We start from the raw sequence: 24,151 nt of genomic DNA, 5'->3' as shown, positions 1-24,151 counted from the left end.
ATACATACACACAGTTCAGCTTAATGTCCCACTTGACTCCATGTGGTTGTTCACAGGGCTAATGGAGCTCAGCTGCACCTAAGCAAGAGACAGAATGAAATAGAAAAAGTGCACGATGGGGTCATCAAACCTCAATTGTTGCTCTATTTGTCTCCAAATTTATCTACTTTTTCTCTGTGAGTAGTCACCAGGAGCAAAGCTTGTAGCTGGATATCCACAGCTTGGAAACTCGTCTGGAACCTGTGTTGCAGTTTGGTTAGCTGGTTTTGTTAGCTTTGAGCATCCAGTTACCCCTGCAGCTGACTTTCTTTGGTCCAAAGTGTTGTGGGCTTTTTCTCCATTTTGCCTCATTCAAGCTCGCACTATGAAGCAGAGTATCCACCAAACATTACGGTACATAGATTTGTTTCATTCCCACCGAACAAAGTGAGAGGACTGCAGAGGATTCATGTGAAACTAGTCTCAAGAAGTGCTAATGTTTTTTTGTCGTGTGTCTTCAGCTAAAGTAAAACAGATTTTGCTGCTCTTGTTTATCCCAGTTATAAGCACATCACATTATTTTTGGAAACCAATTATTTCCTAACATGACTGTCATTCTTTCATGAACGGATAAACCCAACTTCAAGAGTAAACGCTCCAGAGTTCAAGTAAACTCCTGCAAACATGCTTGGCATGTTCGCCCCCTGACTCATCATTTGGCCCTCTGAAAGTATGCTGAAGAATTCAAATGGGGTAAATGGGATGGAAATCATCCCTGACAAGTATTACTACAGTTCTTCTTCTTTACGTTGATGCAACATGGATGTCACGCAGCCTGTTGTAACCTTTTTCTCCAGAGGGATTGGGCGAAGGTTCAGCAAGGGTTTCTCAACACATCTGGGGCCAAAATCTGTCAGTAACAGCAGTTACCCAACCTCCCTCCCCACAGAGAGACCCCTGCAACACTCGCGCACACTTCTGAATTTGTACCATGCTTAAAATGACCTCTGATCTGCTCATTAGATTTAATAGAATGAAGCGGAAGTCTGTCTTAGTTCTGTCAAAGTTCTAGGATCTGGGAAGATGGTGACATCGTTTAGTAGAAGTGAAACAAGAAATTTAGATGTACAGACAGACAGAAAACAAAGGTGAAGCATATAATTATTACCCAAACTGTCTATTATAGTAATAACCTCCTTATAAACCAGAATTATCCTTTAACTTGGACGCTTGCTGAGGACTCTGTCCTCAAGCAACTTCCAGAGAGAAGTCAGGGTGTCAACACTCGAATAAATTAAACCTGAGAGCTACATTCCCCAAACTACTGTGAAAGTTTAAATGGCTTTTAAAACCTTTAAACTTGTCTGGCTCTGCAAATGCTATGAAAACAGTCAGACCACGCCACACTTCACACCACACATCTTCGTCAACTGATGGTTTAGGCTGAGTAATGACTGAATAGACGGTTTAGGTGAGTCAATGCTTTATTCTTGAGCAGTTGACACATTTCTGCGGGTCACTAAGCTTCGCTGGAAGTAAGTTAATATTAACTGAACTTCTCTGAGATTGTCCTTTTGCAGTAGTACTAGATTTGTACTGCTGTCCTTGTCCTCTTCTTTTCCCTCTAAGCTTACTTGACTGCATCTCTCCCTCTTTTCTGTATACACTTATGTGAAGTGCCTGCATGTGCTTAACTGCATGACAACTGAACAACTCTGTGCCCAAACTGTTCCAGAGCCACTGGACGATCCTCCTCCCACTGAGGCGCTGAATCAAAAATGGCCATCTGAGCCTAGGTTGCATGCAACAAACAGTTTCTGTGCCTTCACCTCATCTTCATTGTTTTTTGCATGCAGTTTTGCTGTACGTGTGATCGTGTGGCTCAATGGCGATAAAGCCGCTTGGGGGGTTTTCCCATGGCGTGAATATCCCTTTCACGGCTGTGCTGTGGAAACGAGGGCTAGCGTAACCTCTTTGTCACCGCACTTTTCAGCAGGAACAATGAGTTTATTCCTCTGCTTTTGTGCCTAGATATTGAGTTATCAGCTAAAGTGGAAGGAGGGAGAAATGGAGATGGAGGAGGGCAGCTGCATCAGGCCGACTGTCAGGAGTGGATTTGAGAGCGTTTACATAAGGCCTCTTTTGTGCCTCTCTGGAATTCATCATGCTGGATGTGGTATTCACGCCCACTTTCAGGTGCTGGCTTTTCGCTTGACATAGAGACCGGAATTTATGGTTCAAAGAAATTATAAAGTTATTTGGATCACTAAAATCAATCTTGTTCTAGTCCTTTTTAAGTCCTCTGCTTGGCTCGGAGACTTGCATAAGATTTCTAGATTTTTGGAAGGTGAACTGAAGCAGTTTGAGGGGGAGCGGTTGTTCCCAAATGGGGTCACAATTTTTCTTTCCTATCAAATACTGAAAACTTTGCCTTCTTTAAGGAAAATCATTTATTGAAACTGTCTGAGGAGGACAAAACTAAACTATTTAATATACATGCTCTGAAATGAATGACTGATTGAAACATGGATTATCAATATTATCAATTCATTGGGGCTGAGTTCCAATACTTTTTGAATACCAAACTACTATACACTATTAAAATATTTTACTGAACACAGGATTAGAACATCTACAGTACACATTCCACAAACTAAGCTGCTTTAGATCAAGTCACGGAAAGATATTGAGACCAAGCAGTTTTTTGTTCTAAAACTACAACTTGCAACTGAAACTAGCACTAGCATGAGACTACAGATCATTTCACTCTGCTACACCTAGCCCCAACTCCTCCTGCTCTGCTATGCTCCTCTACCATCTGACACATTGCTACTTGCTCCACACAGCTCTTGGTCATCGGCTGGGCGATAAAACCAAAAAAAAAAATGTATGTATTTATTTCTTTTTTGTCAGTATCTTAGGCAAATCACGATTTTTCATTGTTTTCCTGTACATGATTAATAAATAGACGTACCTATGTTAATTCCCAGTAACTGGAGCTATATGTTCCATATTGATGAAGATAAACGTCACTAAAAAGGCTGTTTATATATTGTAAACATTATACAGAATCACAATAGATGCAGCTGTGTATGTGCGTATGGGCTATGAACTCTTCTAAACCACAGATGGCCAACACTCTGTACTGTCCCTGAATGCAGCAGTGCAGACAGTGCACTGTGATGTGGTTGCCTGCAGGTGGCTAATGCTGTGTTTTACTTTGTGCTTCTGGACTTCACAATAAGCAGGTGAAGGAGCGAGGCGCTGGCATGTCTGAAATTTCCATATCACCAAGGTAACATGGCCTTTCTTTGGCTTTATTTAGTTGTCTTCACCTGATACAACTGCACTGATTCCAGCTTGATGACTAGCACAGCCTACACGCGTGCCGGCGTTTCCAGGGCAGCGGAGACAACTGACATTACTGTTGTGGTTTCAGGGAGGAGTAAAATTGGCGATTTTTGGGATTTAAGCATTTTTATACGTAGTTCAAACTCTAACTAGAATTAAGCAAATCATTTCAAACTATCCTGTGAGTTCTTTACACTTCCTGACACAACCGTCCCCAGTTTCTCCCGGGGCTTGGGACCGGTACTGCGTGGCTGGGGATGGGCTGTTGGGGGTTCAGTGACTTGCCCAGAGACACTTCGACACGTGGTCCGGAAGAGCTGGGAGCAAACCTCTGACCCTATGGCCAACTGAGCCACTGCTGCCCCGTTGGTTTGGTTTTTTATCTATAAATTACAAAAACCCTAAAGGAGTTTATAATATTAGATATTGAGAAAAGGTGACATTTTTATGTTTTTCTTATATAAAAGCACAATATTTGAATTGATTTTATTGCATTGAATTCCCCTGCAACAACTGACTGAAGTGTTCTCAGTCTACAGTTTAAATTTCCAGCTTTAAACAGAAAATCAACATAAAGCTCTGAACCTTTGTCAGTTTTCTGTCGTTGTTCCTTTTGTCACCAATTTAGTGTCTTTTCATTAGTGATGCCTCATTGTGTAGCAGGGCTCCATCCTCCTGCTTATTGTACCTCTAGAGTTGGATGTAACCCGAGCTCCAGCCTGCTCCACACTTCATTTCTCTATCATTTCCACAGTGACTCAGTGCTGAAATCAGTTTAACCCACGCTGTGAAAATCTAGTGGATTTCCTCAGTGAGTCACTGTGGACTTTTATGGTCATGGTTGGTCTGAAATTTTCTCCCACTTCACACTGTTTACAGCCTGTTATCAAATCAATAGCTTCTGCCAAGCATTTTAACTGGTAACAGACACACTGAGCAGTGCACACGCACACTAGCTGGTAGGAAACCTGTCAGACAGTCCACGTTTTGTGGAGTGTTATATAAATGCCAGTTACCATAGAAAAGTTATTTTCTAAAGATTTCAGTGAAGCTAACAAGCCTGCTTTTGCCTCCAGGCATCTTTTTTTCAGAATAAAAAATGTAATGAATATCATCTCCCCCTGTATTCGGTCATCTTATCTATTGTTTTGTTTTCATTACATTTCTAGTAATTGTCAAACCCTGTAGCTACCTGCTGCACACTTACTGTGCTCAGATGCATAAGAGGACGTTGCCTGTTGTACTAAATGTACCTTCAAGGAGACAATGCCTGCATAAAACAAAGCCACTTCTCCACCTACTTCTCACCACCTCCTAGTGTAAGGTTACAAGTAAGGAGATTGTGATAAGCGATTGTGGCTGTGATAAAGGCTTCGACAACATGTTGTAGCACACAGCTATATTGTATATGCACAGTGGTTGTATGCGTGTAACTGTGGGAGGGTGCGCTGCCTTCAGCACAGCCTCATTCCCAGCCGCAGCATCTGATTACAGATAATTTGACGAGTAGGTAATAAAAATCTGAGCACGATGTTGTATTGGCTCTAGATACTTAAAGAAAGCTACATCACTTTATGTTTGTCTCTCTCTCTCCCCGCCCCAAGCATAAAACTTGACCAGAACAGGTGTAAGGTGGTGTTTTCTTCCCCTGGTGTATGTATTCAACATCCAAGATGTCGATTTACTTTATAATCCCAATTTACAGAATTCCTCTCTTGTCACCAGAGGAGCTGGTGTAACCTGGAGCTACAGAAATAGCTTTTCACACGTTAGGTGTGGGAAAAGTGAATTGGGTCATTTCACCGTTCTGCAGCTCCGTATAAAGCCCTGATTAGATTAGCTTTGATTAGATTTGCTTTCTGAACGAGGCCTCCTCGGGGAGGGTTTGTGCAGCAAGGCCTCCTTAGAGAGACGAGGTGGTGGGTGGAGGGGCGGTGGGCTTGTTCAGCTAATAACTTGCTAAATTAACCATCCTAGCTTCTCTCTGCCGGGGGCGACATGTTTTATTCATGCCAATAGACTAACAGGTGTGACGTGACAGGTGTTGCCGCTGCTTTGGGTTTTTTTTTTTTTTTAACCCCCCCCCCTTCCTCTGATCACAACTCTGGAAAAGTTGTTAATTGGGTCTTGGGTTTTTCTTCTTCCCCCCATTAACAATTCTCTCTTGCTGTGAATGTTCAATTAAAGGAAAATTCCCTCCTAGTGAAACTAAATTTAAAGGGATGATCGCACGAATTTGTTCTATACAGCTTCAATACTGTTGAGTATCTGTTTATTTCTAGCAAACTTTCAATGTTCACTGGGAAAGAGCTTCTAGTCACACAGTGACTTGTAGGGTTTGAATCCTGATACAACAGAGTTTCATTTAACCATTTCATTTGGTTGCGACTGTCACAAGTGGTGATGGAAGTATATTCATAACTCACGTCCAAAACGTCACAGCCAACATGGCAGGAAACAACATTGTGATAGCACCTGAGGGAAAAAGCCTGTTATTATGTCATTTCTTCAGGTTGAGATCAAAACCAAGACTCCAAAGCTTGAAAGTTTTGAGCAACGAAGTGAAAGTCATTCAGATCATACTAAGAAGAATTCAGACCGTAGTAGTAGCAGCAGCACTAGTGCACAGTTGTGTCGCTGGCGGCTGTTCCTGCCCTGGTGAAGCAGTAATTTATTCATTGAACAGGTGAAGGCAGTAGGAGTGTTTCCCTTCTCCTAATGAAAACTCAAATCCCTCAGACTCATGTAAATTGGTTAGGAGGTGTCAAGTGTCTCCCAGCATGTCCCCACCCTGTCCTGCCTCCTCGTCTGTCTCACTGCGAGCAGCAGAGTTTGATCCTTGATGGACATGCATACTGTGCACTCACACCTACGTGAGTCTCGTCTGAGGCCCTGGGACAGCTCCATCTGTCAGGAAGCCAGTGGCTGTGGCATTTAAAATTGATTACAAAGGAGAAGATTGATTAAGATGTCAATTTGTTTCCGGTCATGACAAGAGTGACAGCTGCTCATTGGGTTCATAAATCACTGCTGTGTCATTTTTCTCTCGAGTGTTCGGGCTGAGGTACCAGTTTATGGGTCATCGTCGTGGACAACGCCACATCTTTGGCCATGTATGAATAAATGCACGATAAATACATTTTGTTTTCTCAATGAAATCCATTCTGCAGCTTCACAATGAATACATCACGACTGTGCTATTGTGTTGTGAAATGGTGGCCACAACATACAGAAATAGTGCAGTAAATTTCAGTTTGTGTTGTGCAAGATGGAGCTGCTTCAGATTCACAAACATTGTCGTTGGTTGAGATAAATGTGGCATTTACGCACATTTACAAAATCCTTTTCCCAAAAGATGTTGCTTTCCCATAATTCCTTGTGAAAGTCCCAATATATTCAAGTTGAATCATAAAGGAATCAGGAGGACACTCCCTACAATCACCTAACTCATTCACAGTTACTATGAATACATGGATTTACACATTTACTCCAAGTATATGTGTGAATCCATATGTGCAAATTACGTTAAAGCTTTTTGAGTAAGAGTAAATCTGGGGTCTGATCGTTACAGAACAGCCGTGACGTGGTTACGGTGAGATAATGTTAAGCACTGTGTGTTCAAATCTGGTTGATGGTTTATCTTTATTTTCTATCAGCTACGGCTAAGAAAGCCTGAACCTGCGACTGTATGTATGTGTCCATATAGTTACAGATGTGATTTCATGTGGTTTCATTTGTGGAAAAATGGTGGCAGGTGGAGACTGAAATTACAGCTGGACAGGTCAACTCGTCAGAATCACTGAGCTGGGTGTGAAGTGTTGGAAGCTGCTTCTCTGGTTTTGCCAGAACCAGCTGATTTTAATTTAATTAGAAAATGGGTTTTGTAATTTTTGCACAACTTCACTGACTGATTATACATTTTTGTTACTGCAAAAGTGGAACAACAGTGAGACGGTTTGGAAAGAAGGTTCCCAATGAAATGGTTGAATTGAAAACTTGAGGCAGACCACAGCCTCCACACAGTTCCTATGTCGTCTTATTTTGGTGATGTAAGTAATCAGCTCGGGCTTTCTCCACATCCATGCTGCCTCTCACTGGGTGATGGTGTAACAAGTCTTTGCACTCTGAGGGAGTGGATGGTTTAAAAAAAAAAAAAATTATAAAAAGGGCGATTGTGAAAATGCTGCTGTGCTGTGAGCATCTGGCTCTCTGGAGGTTTCGTATCATTACGTAGTCCCCTCCAGGGTAACAAAACCGGTCTGAAAAATGTACTGAAACATTTTCCCACATTTGATTGCATTTGTAACCCATGATGCAGCCTAAGATCAGTTCGACACTCTTTCACGGCAACAATTGGCAACGTGCATGCATTGATTCAGTTGAGACGGGTTATTTAGGGTCCTCTAAATCCATAGTTGTACGATCTTGACTATTAGCTGACACAGACAAACATCCAGCAAGAATGTGAGCTGCATATTTTTGAGCTCTCAAGTTGTTTGTGTGCTGCTTACTTCAGGAAAAAAAACAGGACGGTGCCAACAAACAACAGTTCTGGTGCAATCACTGGAATAATTGATGGCACCGCTGACATGTTTTTCCTAATTCCCCTTGGTTTCCTGCTCAAATGTTTAACCCTGAGCTCTCAAGGTGGTCTGCAGCTTGGTCAAAGCGGTACGATTCAGTCAATGTCCTAAATCACGTTGACGATGTGTGTCAGTATCGAGACACACAGGATCACAAGATGACAAAGAGCAGTTTATTGGCAGCCAATTCAAACATCTAATCGAACCCTCGATTTCAGAGGGGTCTTTAATGTTGTTGGACAATTCGACAGGGAGTAGAGGCCATTCAGAGCTGGTTTGGGGATTGTAATTAATTTAAAAAATGACAAGTTGTCCTAAAGCCTATAAAGCAAAACTGAAGAATTCATTAGAGTCTGTTTCTCAATTGTGATATTTTCATGGTTTTCTCAGTTTTATATCAATTTAATGAAATATCTTTGTTTTTGTTGGATGACTAATTTAAGACATTTTACTGTGTTTTTAAGTTATTTTTTGACACTTTGTAGATTATACATTTGATTTAAAATTGGGGAAAAAGTTGTTACATACAGTTGCATTGCTAATAACCCCAACACCTCGCATGTTGAGGTTGTTTCTTGTAGCCTATTTAGATTTGCTTTCAAAGAAGCAGGGAGCAGACGCCTGCTTTTTTGCAGGCTGTCATTTCCATGAAGTTCCCATGTTTTCTTTTCTCCCCTGATTTAAAGAAGAAAATCTGCCTAGTTTGAATAATAGCTCCACGCCTGCATGTTGGCAAAACACGCCACAGCAACTGCTAAGTACTTGTAACAACATGGTCTCACATCTGACTCACAATTTTGTCTGTCCTGCATCTTTTCTGTTGACTGTTCCACAGCGTACCATGAAATTACCTTTAAAGCACTGCGAAGCACCTTTTTGTTTTAGGGTTTCTGTCCTCTCTTTGTCTCTAATCTCTCCCAGCGCCACTTTGTTACCTCCCCTGTAATCTTGACTGCGGCCCTCTGTCACTGAGTCAGACTTGGGTCATGGGAACTCACAGCTGCTCGTCCGGCCCCATGCAGTTGACAGACGGCGTTCTCCATCTCGGTTTGTTTGCTGATGCCCGTGGAAAAAAAAAGAAAAATATATCCCTGCACCTGAAACAATCCAGAGTCCATCTCTTCTGGAAAGTAGGGCATAGTGTGCCGGCGTGCTGTGCTTTTGCACACAACAGCGGCACTGTATCGCAGTGCTAAGCGGCGTGTCATGATCAGTATTCAACCCACAATTGTACTTCACTTAGGTTAATGTTATTAGTAGCACTAGAACGAAGGTATTGATGTAAAAGGACGGTCAGTTCAACTTCAGCCTAATGTTCTTCTAACGCTTGTTGACCAGCAGCACTGCTTTTGCTTGGGTACCTGTGTATAGTCTTGGCATCATAACCAACATAAAATCTTAAAAATTAAGATTGTAATTCAGTGTCTTAACCAAGGACACATTGACATGATGAAAAGGAGAAGCATTTTCTCAACTTGTTCATTTCCAGATGTTGTAGCAATCTCTTTTGGTTTCTTTGATCCCGTAATACTGTAATACAGTGCGGTAGCTAGAAGATTGTTGGGTCATCTATCACATTATGGACAACACAATTCTGGGGTGGTCCAGCAGATGGCTTTGGCTATGGATAAATACGACAATGTGCACATGTAGATGTGTAGTGACCACAACCCTTTGTTTTCTATAGAATGTTCTAAGCTAACATGACGGCGGTAAGTTACACCAGAAAAGACTATTATATTCTACAGAACTTTCTCCAAATTTTCTTTAAAGCTTTGTCATTTGTGCAATCAGAAACAAAAAGAACAAATGTAGTTTAAAAGAAAAAACACATATACCCACTAACCCAGTGGTAAACATGTATTCAGGCTAAAATAAGTTGCAAGAAACCCTAAGAAAGTATAGATCCCATCCTCCAGAGTGTCTCCTTTGCCACTTGACTTAAAGAGGACCATCGGGTCCCCCCCCCAGATCCCTGTGGAGGAGGAAGGAGAAATGAATTTCCCTATTGGAAATCAATGCATTACCACACAAAGTGCCCTTAAGCAAGTCATCAAATCCCTTTAACTTCCGGGGGTGCTGACCTCCCTGTGGAGCCAAGGAAACCAGAGGACCCTCTGGGATCGATAGTGTCACATTAATAGTAGTGAAGAGAACAAATCCCAAGCTGAGCCAGAAGTGGCTTATTTTTTTTTTTTTGGTTTCACAATCTCGTGTGGTGAAATGTGCCAAATGTGCGCTGGTGTTTTCAAGCTGAAGGTTTTCTGCCAGAAGAGTGGCAATACTTGTTAACTAGCCTCAGGCATATCGGTGACAGCATTGTGGGAACAGAACTTATTTTCCCATCATTATTCACCTTTTATGCCAAAAGTGTGTCTTCTGTTTTATGACTGTTGCTCATATCTTTATCTCCTGTTTCTCTGTAAACTCCACATCATGTGAACATCTACATCTTGAAGTCTTTGTACCTGACTCAGATGGACTGTGTGCTGTTTCTCTATTAAAGTGCATTGTGATAACCTCTGCCCCCCCCCCCCCCCCCCCTCCCCCCGTCTGTTTCAGCGAGCATACACTGTGATAGTGGAGGCGTGGGACAAGGACAACGGCACACACAGCAATGGTAAGACTCACTCTTATGCTGCTGTTTGCTGTTTCAAACACTGTTAAATACGTATTTTCAAAATGTTTCTGTCTCTCTCATCCCCAAATATAACACGTTATCATCTCTGCATGCTGGGAAATACTCCTTGAAATAATAGCTTTAGTCTTTGATCTTGCTAAAGTAACAGTATTTGTCCCGTTTTTCTGCTCTGGCATAGCACAGTGGCTTTGCCTTGTGCACCACAAAAACTTCAGCTTGGCTGCTTGTAATCTCAGAAGCTCACTTCAGTCAATAGCTGATTGTGGGAACTGCCAGTGATTATGTGTTGGTTTTTGCCAACCTGTTCTGAGGATTAAAATATTGCCTCACTGTGATGTTTTTGCAGCAACAATGTTGTCTGATTTAGTATTAATGTCAGAAATATTAATCTTTCAGCCTGAGAACACATCCTCAGCAGTAAAAACCATGTGAACTGGTTTATGAGCCCAGCCAGTTTGGTTCTAACCTGTCTTCTGCCTGCGCACGTATTTCTTTGGTAAACACATGTATCCTGTTTATACATGCTCTTCTGATGTCACTTCTATTTGACTTTGTTCTCCGACGCTGCTGGAAGGAAGAAGGGTTAATTGTGGGATGTAATCTCTGTCATAAGACATAGCGGGATTCGCTTCGCTAGGTGCTGGCTCACTTTTTAGACAAGTTGATTTAGGGCCCGGATCATGGAGTCTTCCTCACCGCCGATGGCGACTTCTTTGTTGCGTTTTACCACCAAGGAAGAACGGCACACTTCAAATAACAACGCTTCTGATGCCGTTTCTTCATTCTTTTCGTCCTCTCATTGCGTCGTCCTCTTTTGCGCAAGTATTTGTTCAGGATCTGCAGTGTGTATCTTGGACACACTGCAATCTGGCCTCGAGACACCTCTGAGCTCCTCGTGTGTTTGTTGGAGGTGAAGTGTTGAGCTCCATGAAGCAGAACGTTTAAGGTTCATGCCCACCTAGTTTCAGGTGTGTCGAGGTGAGAAAGTAATCAGTTTGTTTCCCAAGTTGTTTTTCATTTTTGGTAGCTCAGTTGGTCAAGGCAGTCGTCCACGGACCACAGGGTTATTGGTTCGATCCCCACTCCCGGCTACATGTCGAAGTGTCCTTGGCCAAAACATTGAACCCCAAGTTGCTCCTGGTTGGGTCGGGTGAGCACCCTGCACGGCAGCCACCACCATCTTTGTGTGTGGGTGAATGAGAATCAACATTGTAAAGCGCTTTGGATGAAAGCGCGATATAAGTGGCCATTTTCCATCCTGCCACCTTCATGTGCAACAAAATGAATGTTCTCTAAAAAGTGCACATTTGTGTGAAGCACACAGGTGGGATTTGGGGAGAAGGCTATACCTTGAATGTGTCAGTGCCAAAAAAAAGACTGGGATTGTTGCTCTGTGCAAACATCAGGTTTTAAAAATCAGCTGTTTCCTGACTTTACCTTTGAGATATGGGACTTGTGAATGAGTCCTTCACCACTCAGTCCACATTTCTTGCCCTCTTCAGGGTCACCCAGGCTGTTTTCATTCCACTTCTATTTTAAGCCTGTGAGAGCAATGCCCCATTAAGCCAGTCATCATCTCTTTTTATTTTATTGTTTTTTTTTTTTTTTTTTTTTGGACCCCCTCTGTCTTCTGTTTGTCTCCTAATTAGCCACCCAGCAGCTGTACAGCTACTGCATTCTACTCCATTATCCCAAAACAATGTGACAGGCTTGATAGAAGCTTAGGCAGGTGGAAGACCTTGCTTGCTTGACCACCTGTAGATGTAAAGGCTGGATGGATGGTTTATTCATGCTCACGGGGAGGAGGCTGGGACGTAGTGGACGGCAGGTGCTGCTGTGCGCCATCTTGTAGACTTGGACTACTTTCTTACTCGGAGTCTGTCAGCAACTACGTTTTCTGTAGACACTGGACAAGCAAAAACCCTCCATCAGCATTTATGAGGTCATCTGTGTGTTTGTATAGGTATTTGGAGATTAGGTGTTTTGATTTACATGTTCGCATCTTTAGTTTCACTTCAGTCAGTTTGGGAATTCCTACATTTTCAGGAATTACTTTCCGTTTACATCAGAGTGCAGGCATGAACCTGTTGCATCTAGTTGTGGGTGTTACATGCGGGTGGAGCGAGCATAAATGATACTGCAGCATAATTAGAGAGAGATTTCTCATCTGTTATGGGCCAAGTGTGCACAAAGGAAAGAATGTAGGGATGTCCATATCCAAAAAAGGTTTGTTTTGCTTAAGAGCCCAATCTGAGTCCTTCGATTGTCTGCCAACACAAATAATTATTACACTGTTGAGCATTTTCATATATAATGCAGCTGCACAGTGCATATTTATTCTAAAGTAGGCCTACAGTAAAAAAGTGCTTTGTGAAGCCTGTTTATCCTTCAGGAAGCCCCCGCCTCTTTAAAAACAAAACAAAGATGGCAGGAGAACAGAGGATGGAGCTATCGATGACTCCGTGCTGGTGGATTTTTGGCTGGTGTGGAGAGTTTCCAGTACTGAGTCAGTAGCAAGGAGCATTTTCCCCACTAGAAGCCATTAGTTAAAAGGATAAGGCTGCCAGTATCCTGTGTTTTCATACAGTCAACAAATCCCATGCAAACTCCAAAGCCACCAGTGAATTTAACACAACAAGTGCTGTTTGCATGCGTCCAAACCCTGATGTCTTATTCCTCTGTGCCACATAGTTCCATTGTTCCATAGTTCCATTGCCTTCATTATTATGAACACACACATTGTATTTTATTTTGTCCCACATAGCCAAATACTCACTAGAGCACCAGATGTGTATTAATTCACAGCTGAAAATAGTCCCTAAAATGAACTCCTGCTTCCTTCTGTTTGTTTGCTAAAAACTTCACTGGCTGTTCTATTAAACTACTGAGCCAGTCAGTCTGCACTGGTAGTGGGTTTGGGTTTTTCCAGAGGGATTTCTTGAGCCCAAAAAAACAAATATGAAATGTTGCCGTTGGCACATTGCTGTTAAAGAAGGACGATACTTTGGACACTACGCCATGTTAGTATTGTCTATCAAAGCATTGATACAATATTGTAAAAGTAAACCTTCTCTAATGAAACTCTTAATGATAAAGACTGATGTCAGCAGTAAAAATAGACATTTTGTTATTTGAGGAAGTGTTTCTTTGTATGAGATGTGCCCAAAATTGTTTTTTTTTTTTTTTTTAATTGATGGAATCACAGGACAGCGTTTAAAAGGTCAGGTTCAATTTTATTTACAATATAATTTTCATGACCACAAAATGATTGAATGTTTGAAAAAAGTCTAGTTTAGTTTTTTTTTTTTCAATCCATGTTTAGACACAATAAACAGTAGAAATATAATTTTAATTTGAGTTGTAGGTAGAATTTGTTTGATCAAACTGTGCAGGAAGACAGATTGGTATATTTTAACTGGCGGCGTGAACTGAGTCTGGACTCCAGTTCAGAGATCACCACGTTTACAAGCAGAAAGCCCCAAAGAGGTCAAAGGTCAAGGCCTCACTTCCCCCTAACCGGATAATCATGTTGCTTGGAGGGTTGTGTGGTTTCATAAATCTCGCATGCACTTTGTTTTCACAATGAATCTTCTCTTGGCAGGCAAAAGCAGTCGTGTTGGTCTTGACACGATCAACAATAAAGCCCCTCGTTGTTTACTCAAGCCAGTTTTATATGGACCCTTCTCTCTTGCTCTCCCTAGTAACAACGGCCTCTCTGAGCATGTCTCCTCCACTACAGAGAGAGCTCATGATTGGTCTATATTTTTATATCTAATTGCTGGAGATGAACAGCAGTGAGTGAGTGCCTGGGTGTTTCAGGTGGTGGGTGTAGGACTGAAATCTGTGGCAGTGTGTTAACTCACAGTGAGACTCAGAGAATCAGGACAGCATGGAAATGAATTCTTAGTGCTGCTTTAGTCTTTTGTTTTCTAGTCAAACTTCAGCAGTTATGCTGATTGTATCCAAATACTTCACCTAGAGACAAAATGTAGTCATAAATTGTTAATTTAATTAAACATGTAAAATTATTCCTAACTTCTCCCACCTGGAGCTATTCTAGTACAGTCACCTCTACTGATGTTATGGTCGATTTAAGCCATAAATAATGCAGGTTGTAGTGCTGCTTTGTCTAAGCCGCTGAAGTCAACACCACCAGGACCAGTGAAGATGAGTTCTTCCTTCCAGTTCTGTCACGCCCCTCTTAGGCTGGGGTCACACTGCTTCTGTTCCTTGAGAACAAGCTAAAGGGCCTTTCCTATGTCGCCCTTCCTCGTCTGTTCCCCGTCTCTTATTATTTCCGGCATGGCTCCGAAGGAGACGGGGCTGGATATCCTGCAAGAGCTGGTGGGGGAGGAGAGGGACCGAAAAGCTTTTCGCCAAGCAGGAAAACTGAAAAAGCATTCGGTTATCAAGCCCTCACAGGCCTCTCTCCTACACCCTCTGTTTGTGCTTGCTTCATTTTCCTATTCTTTCCCACTTTTTCCTTCACTTTTTTTTTTTTTTATTGTTCCACGTTCTTGTTGTAACTAAGTGATGTTTTACCAGAGGTTACGCCTTTGCCTCTGATCTGTTGGCATTGTTCGAAACCTCGTGGATTGTTTTATCTCGCTAAACGAGGAGTTGTGGGGTCAGATCCCATAACCGGAATCTATCCTGTTCACAGTCATGTCATTCAGATTTTTTCATTGCATTTACTTAAAGTATCTAAAAGCTTCCCTCAATGAAGGATTGTCAAATCCGTATGAATCCACGTGGAATTGGACAAAGGAAAATCGAGATTAACCAGAAAACCTATATTTTCCTCGACCCCCAATCTTTGGTGCAGCTCTGTTTGCTTGCTAACATCCGAAACAATAGAAGGAAAATGAAAGCATTACCTACAGGTTTCCATGTTTTTACAGTTTTCAATTAGTAAATCAATAGTTTCAAGTCAATAATTGTTTGTCTTGTGCTCAGATGAGGAGCTGCTGATCGAGCGCAGCATCCACAAAGGAATGATCAACCCCGGAGAGGAGAAGCAGACGATCGACTATAAAAGCTCCATCGCCAGCTTTGAGTACACCATCCGTGTGCGCTGCGATGAGCACTACTATGGCATCAAGTGCAACAAAGTTTGCCGCCCCCGCGATGACTACTTTGGCCACTACGTGTGCGACCAGTTAGGAAACAGAGGCTGCATGGAGGGCTGGACTGGGCCCGAGTGCAACACAGGTAATGGTAGCGGTCAGTCATACAGCACAAACAGACTGCAATGCATGGTTCCACCAGGAAGGAGTATTAGTATCTATAATAGATTTGTTTAAATACAGATCAACTCTAACAGCCAATGGGTGAACATCAGAGTGCTTATTGTTTACTGCAATATAGGGTTTTGAAATGTTTGTATTACCTTCAGTATCTAATTTCTTTTGGTCCAGAAAAGGTGAAAAGTTAAGTGCAATACCTTTCTTTAAAGAGAGCCAGAGTAAACACAGCACACTTAAACTCCTGTAATCCCACCGACCCGGATTTCTCTGCCCTCTTTTTGGAAAATATTTGGAAGCTAATGTCATGTGTCACGTTGCAAGAATTCAAAAAATGTTCGGAAACCAGTGACACCTCCAGCCTCAAAACAATGACGTGGCCATCCATTGTAAGCATGGCAGAGATTCTCTGCTATTTCACAAACAATTAAACACAGGAAATTGGAATTTATTGGTTGAAAACAGACGACCAGAAATACATCCAGAGGTATTTTGACAAACTTGTGTAAATGCTGAATGCTTCTGTTGCAGACTTTGAGCTGGAACTAATCACTGTTTTTTTTTTCCAAAAGCTATTTGCAAACAAGGATGCAGTGCTGCGCATGGAGGGTGCAACGTGCCAGGGGAATGCAGGTGAGTCGCCTCTAGTTCACCTTCCACGGTACAGTAGCTGTCAGCTGAGGTGAAATACGATTTGGTTTGGATCCCCCTCGTAAGAGCATTAATGAGGAAAACACTAGTGACACATGAGAGTGATGACCCGGGTGAGGGGCTGCGTGTTTTCATAACATACCAAGCAGCCTAACCCCACGACAAAACTACCCCTATCATAGCGCTGTCAAGTACTTCAGCCCCTCATCCCTCCGCCTCCATCCCTCAGCTCCACTCTGATCCAGAAGCTATTGTTCTGCTTCCTGTTCTAAAGCTGGCGTGCTCCTGCCTGCACACACACAGGCAGGAGCCTTTTTTGCCGTTTCCTCCTCCAGCAGCAGAGACACACTGTGCCTTCCCACTCCCTCCTATTCACCCCCCTCTAATGTCTGCAGCCCGCATCACCTCTTCCTATTCTGGACCTTGTTATGGCTGGAATTAGCCTTTTGGAAAGATTCTTCCTAGTGGGCTGCAAACAACCGGCAGGCAGGGACGTTAAGAAAGAGGAGGCCTAAACATGTGTCTTTACTTTCAGACAGTTTTTTTTTAATGGTTGAATATTTAAACACGCACGATCTCTGCATTGATAAAATTAATGGCATAGACACATTGTTACACAGGCTTTACACTGAAACATTAAAGCTTCACGTTAAACATTAAAGTTGCTTTTACACCTCAAGGTTTGACCAAGAGGAAAAACAATGCTGCCCAAATAATGCTAAATAATGACATGGGTAGAATCGATTAAAAAAAAAGATGCGTGTACCCTTATATACTGGAGTTAGTGTGTGGTTGGTATGTTTCACTCACTTTCTTTAGCCCAATAATGGTAGATTTTTCAGATATTTACAGTGTAAAAGTATTTCTTTAAAACAGAGTTACTGTTTCCACGGGTCAATTAAAAAAACAGCAAAAAAAAAAACGATGTTGAGGTTACTCTGACCTCACAGTAAAGGTTTTTGTTGGCTCTACTCCCTGACCCCTTACTTTCCAATTGTGTAAAGGGGTAATTACAGTAGTTACATAGAATCATGGATCATACACATAAAAAAAAAGCGTATGTATGTTGCAGCAGCTGAATGAAGTGGAAAGGAAGCACAGAAATTTAGATTTGATTACATGTACACCTGAACTGTACATTTTGACACAGTGGGTGGGTGAGGGTTGTATATTCAGGCTTGTTAGTTTAGATTTAGTTTGGAGTTAGTTTAGATCTTGTTTTCAAAAACAAAACAACAAAAAAGTTGACATTTCTCATTGCAAATGGGCGGAGGATTGGAAGAGCAACACCCTGTAATGTGCCTCAACATGTGATGTGGGGCTTCATTACAATCAGGAGATCACAAACACACACTACTGAGAGAGAGAGGAAGACTGAAGGAGATGGATACAGAGAGAACAAGAGCTGAGTCTTAGTGCTAAAATGATGTAGCACCCATTGTCTCAACACAGGAAAAAGATTTGGGTCTTAGCAGTTCAGATACAGAGGTTTGGTTTTGATAGACTCAGGAAGTCGGAGGATAAAGTTGTAAAATTTGCACAAACTTTGTAGGTAACATCACACAATCCAAGTTTTTAATATGACCTACTGCATGTGCATGTATAGTTTTCATGTAGGTTCAGTGTCACCATTTCACATGCACTCACACTTGTGTTTGCCTCTTAATGAAGCGATTCAGATCAAGGAGAAAAGTGATACGACTCGAGCTGGTTCAACGCAAATTATTATAACCATGTATCCTGTAGTACATTTAAACAGGTAGTAAACAAATCGGACAACCTAATTTCAGAAAGAAACTGAAAGTGAAATAAACTGGGCAAAAACAAAGAAAAAGACAGACGCTGAAGGGTTAAAACCAGAGAGCGAGAGAAATGGGGGGGAAAAAGCATCTCAGCCTGGCAGGAGAAAACTAAAAATGTGTGTTTGGTATCTTGTTTCTTACACACAGCACATTCACAACCTACGCTCCCTCATGTGACACTACTAAACATGTAGCTAGGCAACAGTGGGCTAAGTCTGTCCACTGAATTTGGGCACGAGGCTTGCCTGTAAATAATTTGGCGCACACACACACACACACACACACACACACACACACCCCTATCTACCCCTGCCCACTATTCTGTCTTATGGGTGTGGTTTGTCTGAGGGGCAGCAGCGGGCGGGGGTTGTGTGCACGGCGGGATATTTTCAGCTCAGCCTGGCCCTCATGGCCCCTTCTATTGAAGGGATAGTAGCAGCCTGCTGATGGGACTTGTGGGTAATGCCACCCTTTGCTTGTGGCTGCCCAAAATCATTTCCCCGCTCTCCCACACTGCAGCCAGACTGACTGTCCACGCTGCCACCGCCGCCGCATGGCCGACAGTGTGCAGGGCACCACTTCCGACCGCAACGCTGGACAACGCCACTTACTGTAGTCAACAATACACAGCGACCGTACACACACAGAAACACACTCACATAACTAAGCTTCACATAGCAAGAGAGATCAGATTAAACATGCCTGCAGTTAAAGGCGTTTCGCCTTACAAGGTGTGCATGTTTTAACATCGCCTACTGTAAACTTGGTCCTAGCTGCATTTTTAGTATGCAAGTATTTGATAATCACTGCGATAAAACAACTCTGCCCATATTGAAATTCCAAGAACACAATGGGCGTTTAAAAGGTGCCAAGTTTTAAAAGTCAAACTTAATCAGACTCTTGGCGTCAAGGGTGCAAACCCATTCCTCTGCCTTTTATATGTAACACTATTGAAAGGTCAGTTCACCCCCGTTATTATCATTCAAATTAATTCAACTCAATTCAACTTTATTTATAAAGCCCCAATTCACAACAAAGTCATCTCAAAGCACTTTACAGGATACAGTCAAGACTATAAAGATATGTAGAGGAAACCCAACGATTCCCCCCTGGAACAAGCCCTTTGCAACAGCGGAGAGGAAGAACTCCCTTTAACGGGCAGGTTGGTAGGACCAGAAGCTGCACACTGGAAAACACACAGCTCCAAAGCCGGGGACACCTGCAGAAAGGGACAGAGAGAGGGAGACGGACAACTATGGGGGAGAAAGACACAAAGTTAATGTCATACAGTGGGGACAATTGTGGTAGGATAGTAGAGAGGGTCAATAGGAGGAAAGGAGCTCAGTGCAGTGGGGGGGGGGGTCCCCAGCAGTCTAAGCCTATAGCAGCATAACTATAAGCTTCATCAAAGAGGAAGGTTTTAAACTGAGGAAAACTGTCCTAACAATTTGTTCTGTGGATGAATATTGTATATTATGATGTACGCTGTATTAAAATCTAGCCACAAATGTCAGAGGATTTTACAAGCCTAGATTAATAAAACTTAAGCTATTTGCAAAATTAAATAGAAAACACATGACATTAGGATGAAAATATGTTCTTTAAGAACCTGAGTTGTGGTGCAGATGCCAACAGATCTGATATGCAAAGAGTTTAATTGTCTTTATTTAATTGAAGAGTGGTCTAAAAGTGATGACACTTAAATGATGGTAATTACAAATCTGTGCTGGCAACCTTTTTATTATGTATCATAAGTCATATAATTCCAACAAGTGCCCTGCCCCAGCAGTGTGGTGCCCCGAGTCTGTCACTGTCCTCTGCTGCCCAGCATACTACAACAGGATCGAGCTCACTGCAGCGCTGTATATCACTGCTGGTTAGAGAAGTGTTTGGTCGGCATCCATTTTGAAGTGTTTGAAGCATAGTGGTGGTCAGGGTGGGTGGGTTGCTTCCTAAAAATAGCCCCTGGAGGAGAAATGACAAGACAGGTGGGGCAAGGTTACTGCTGGCCTTGGAATAACAGAGTGCTGCCATAAACCAACAGATTAGCTAACCCTTCCCTGGCCTCCCCTTCGAGATGACTAGCCCTCGTTACAAAAGCCCGTCGCTCAATCAAGGTTTGACCTCAATTGAGCTCACGACACAGGACGGGCGCTAAGAGACGACACGCAGCAAATGACAAAATACCAACTTCTTTACAGTTTTGTCAGTTTTTGATGGGTTGAGCAAACAAAACAAAGCAATTTAGATGCAAAACATCTGGGAACCTGTGATGTGACATTTGAGTTATCATTGAAAAAAGTAATCATCAACTGTAGTCTAATTATCAGAAGAATATCAGCCCTATAACAAATGAACTTGTTTCATATCCTTAATATTAGCTTGACTTACACTTCTATGTATGTACAAAAGCTGGTTTTAAGTCTGAAAACAGTTTGATTACTTTTTAAAAATGTGTTGATGTACTTTTCAACTGTGGTAAATTGGCAGATTTTTCTTATTCTTACCGAAAAAGAAAATGTATAGGATTCAATTGGGACAGGAATTACGTCATCAGGAAGGGATGTACAGGAGGACACACACTCTCACTCACTCTCAGTAATGTCCCTTGGCACTGTGTGTCCTAAGTTTAGGAGCTGCAGAACCATATCATTAACCTTGATAGAGATGTTCTGTCCAACAAATTACTGCTGTGACATTCTGGTGCAACTCCGTGAACATTCAGATGTTCTCTGAACCGTTCTGCTCATCGTGTGTCCTGCACGTGTGGCTCTTCCCTTTGCACCGAGCTGAAATGGTTAAAAATGCTATTTGACTAGCATGATGCCCGACATGGAGCGTTCGTCTGTTCTCACTCATTGTAAAAGTATTAAATGACTTGTTTGTTATCACTACGTAACTATCATGGCCAACTCCCTCTGCCCTATTAAGTGCATCTGTGTGGCTGATATTCCCTCAGGCTGGAGCTGGAAATAAGAGCACATTGTGAAAGCAGAGGCATTTACTTTAACAAAAAAAAAATCAATTTGGCTGCTGTTTGATTCTGCACCCACTTCCTTTAATGATAGTCCAAATAAAGCATTGCCACAATGTATTCAAAGGTAAAGTTAGACAGAAGTAAATATAACATGGAATTGGCAGTTTCACACTCAGGTGTTTGTCACTGTAGAAACTAATAATCTTTGGTGCTGTGCACTGCAGGTGTAGCTACGGCTGGCAGGGTCCGTTCTGCGACGAGTGCTTGCCCTACCCCGGCTGTGTTCACGGTACCTGCAATGAGCCCTGGAAGTGCACCTGTGAGAAGAACTGGGGAGGTCTGCTGTGTGATAAAGGTCAGACTGAAAACTTGTTTTCTCTTATTAATGTGCGGCACAGATTTTACACAGAAATGCAAAACATCATCATCATCAGCGACCGGCCTTCGTTTATGTTCCTGAAACATACCCTAATAAACAAGTGGCTTCAGGTTGTTGGGACAATTAAAGATCATCATTGTTTTGGAAAAAAAAGATTATTTTCTGTGTATATACAACAAAAACAAAGCTCCTTCAAAACATTTACGTAGTTTTGGACTTTTTCCGTGTTTTACATCTAGATATGTTAGTCAACATAGATTATAACACATAGTAATTTTAGAAGGATATTTGTTTCAAAAATTACCTTTGACAAAAAAGACTTGATGTTAACTCTGATGGATTTTAAAAAATCATTCTCATCACGAATTTAGATTTTCCAGTAAACGGGTTAAAGCCTTCAAACTCACTGGCATGTTCCTTCAAAGCTTGATTTGTGTTGCAACCACATACTGTAAGTCACACGAGGACACAGCATGATTGGTCAACATGCAGAGGACTAAAGTAGAAATTACATTTACCATAAACATGTTCTTACACTGTGCTCCTTCTAACCCACAATCGGTGTTTTCAGAAGAAAAAAATGAACCCAAGCCTGTAGCAACAAGACCTTCTGTAAAACTGCTGTATTTCACAAGTCAACCAGCACAAAGATGAAAAGTAATGAGGAAAAAAAATTATTTAACTGATACTGTGATAAGTCTTTTAATCACGATAACAAACTTACCTGTCAGGAATTTTGGATTTCACTTTGGGGTCTGTTATTTGTTTTACACACACACACACACACACATAAACACACACACACGGTTACATGAGTGCTCTTTCCTGTGCAGACCTGAACTACTGTGGGACCAACCGGCCCTGTAAGAATGGAGGAACGTGTATGAACTCAGAGCCAGATGAGTATAACTGTGCTTGTCCAGAAGGCTACTCGGGCAAGAACTGTGAGATTGGTAAGTCTATAAATCAAACGTACCTTAAACAACAATTTCAAATTAACTTAATAAGTTTTCAGCTCTGAGACTTGAAAATTATACCTAATGTTCTTTTTCTTCCCATCTCCTATCTGTCCCAGCGGAGCACGCCTGCGTGTCCAACCCCTGTGCGAATGGAGGGACATGCCACGAAGTCCCATCAGGCTTTGAGTGCCACTGTCCAGCAGGCTGGTCCGGGCCAACCTGTGCTAAAGGTGCGGGGCTTAAAACTGCTCTTCCACACATAAGTCAGCAAGATTTAACGCGTGACCACCATAGTTGCAATAAAACGTAACATCCGGAAATAGATTTAGTTTTACTCAAAGTTCAGAGAGTGGCTGATTGACAAAAGTGAGTACGATCTGTCACTGTGGCACCCATGAAATCATAACACGTAGTAAACTGAAGACAGAAACGTTTATTGCCTAATTATATACGACTGTAATAACTGCCTTAACCTTTATCGTTATGTGTATTTCAGACACAGATGAATGTGCGTCCAGCCCTTGTGCTCAGGGTGGAACATGCATTGACATGGAAAATGGTTTTGAATGCATCTGCCCTCCACAGTGGACAGGAAAGACCTGTCAAATAGGTATGTCTCTGCCTAATAATTACAGTTGTGTAAGAAAGATCATAGGGCAGGTTTTTTATCTTGCATTCATGTGAGTAAAGAGTTCTGTGTGTACAATATGCAACTTTTGGGAATGAAACTCAAAATTAATCCACCTAGGATACTATAAATACTGACACTGTCAAAGCCTGTTGTGTCCAATAGATACACACAAGGTACAGTTTCATGTTGGCATGTGATGCACAGGGTCTGACTTCCTCTGATTTAAAAAAAGAAAGTTCCATACTGTAGCTTTAATTTTGCAGGAATGCTTGTAAATGTAGACATCACATTTTTAAGGTCTAAATTAAAAAAAACAAAAAACTGTTGCATGCTGAATGTTATTTTGCTGTGGTAAAGCCGGTGTGTTTTCCTGTGTTTTGCACTTTTGATGAATGCGATGTGTCCAAATTTGTCCCCGGAATCCATTTGCTTGCAGAGTCACAGCATATCTGGCTGTTTGTTTATCTTACTGTATGGTTCAACCAGTAGTATTACAGCCGGAGGGCCACTAAATTCAAATGTATGTTTGTGTACACTCATGCCCAATGGAGACACATTGGACATCATCCCCAGCTCGGGCCAGGTGACTTGTGTAAAGATAAAAATAACCTCCCGCCTGGCAACTGCTAGCCTTGGGACCAAATATACTCTGCTGGAGAGTTATCTTTGGCTCCAGACTGGGTGTAGCAGGGGAACTACTGTATGTACTCTACAGTGAGGCAACTTGTCGGAATAGTGGAGCCTTCAGCCCCTTCAGCTTTAGCCAGGAAACACTTTATAACCCGTAAACACGTGTGGGGAGGAACTGAAATGCAGAGGCTTGTGTTTCAGAGTCTGTTATTCTCAGAGTGCTTCCCCATTTCAGGGAGCGGGATGGTACCTGCTTGAGAGCGGGACATGAAGGCGGGGTAGTGGTAATAGGGTAGGTTTGGTTTTTGGAAAAGGGTTCACGGTG

At 42.1% G+C, this 24,151-nt stretch overlaps 1 protein-coding gene across 2 annotated transcripts in view; it reads left to right on the top strand.

Annotated features, from left to right (window-relative positions):
• LOC137101380 (protein jagged-2-like) overlaps positions 1–24,151 on the top strand; it is a 48,132-nt gene that overhangs the window by 6,439 nt on the left and 17,542 nt on the right. For both annotated transcript variants that reach the window (XM_067479767.1, XM_067479768.1), the window contains exons 3-9: positions 10,476–10,533; positions 15,511–15,765; positions 16,370–16,430; positions 21,452–21,582; positions 22,440–22,559; positions 22,682–22,795; positions 23,062–23,175. In XM_067479767.1, the coding sequence (XP_067335868.1) occupies positions 10,476–10,533; positions 15,511–15,765; positions 16,370–16,430; positions 21,452–21,582; positions 22,440–22,559; positions 22,682–22,795; positions 23,062–23,175 (853 nt within the window). The remainder of the gene's footprint in view (positions 1–10,475; positions 10,534–15,510; positions 15,766–16,369; positions 16,431–21,451; positions 21,583–22,439; positions 22,560–22,681; positions 22,796–23,061; positions 23,176–24,151) is intronic.

Source organism: Channa argus, chromosome 16 (genome assembly GCF_033026475.1).
Source record: "Channa argus isolate prfri chromosome 16, Channa argus male v1.0, whole genome shotgun sequence".
NCBI classification, from domain to species: Eukaryota; Metazoa; Chordata; class Actinopteri; order Anabantiformes; family Channidae; genus Channa; species Channa argus.
Note: the sequence above shows the minus strand (reverse complement) of the source record. Positions and strands in the feature narration are given on the sequence as shown.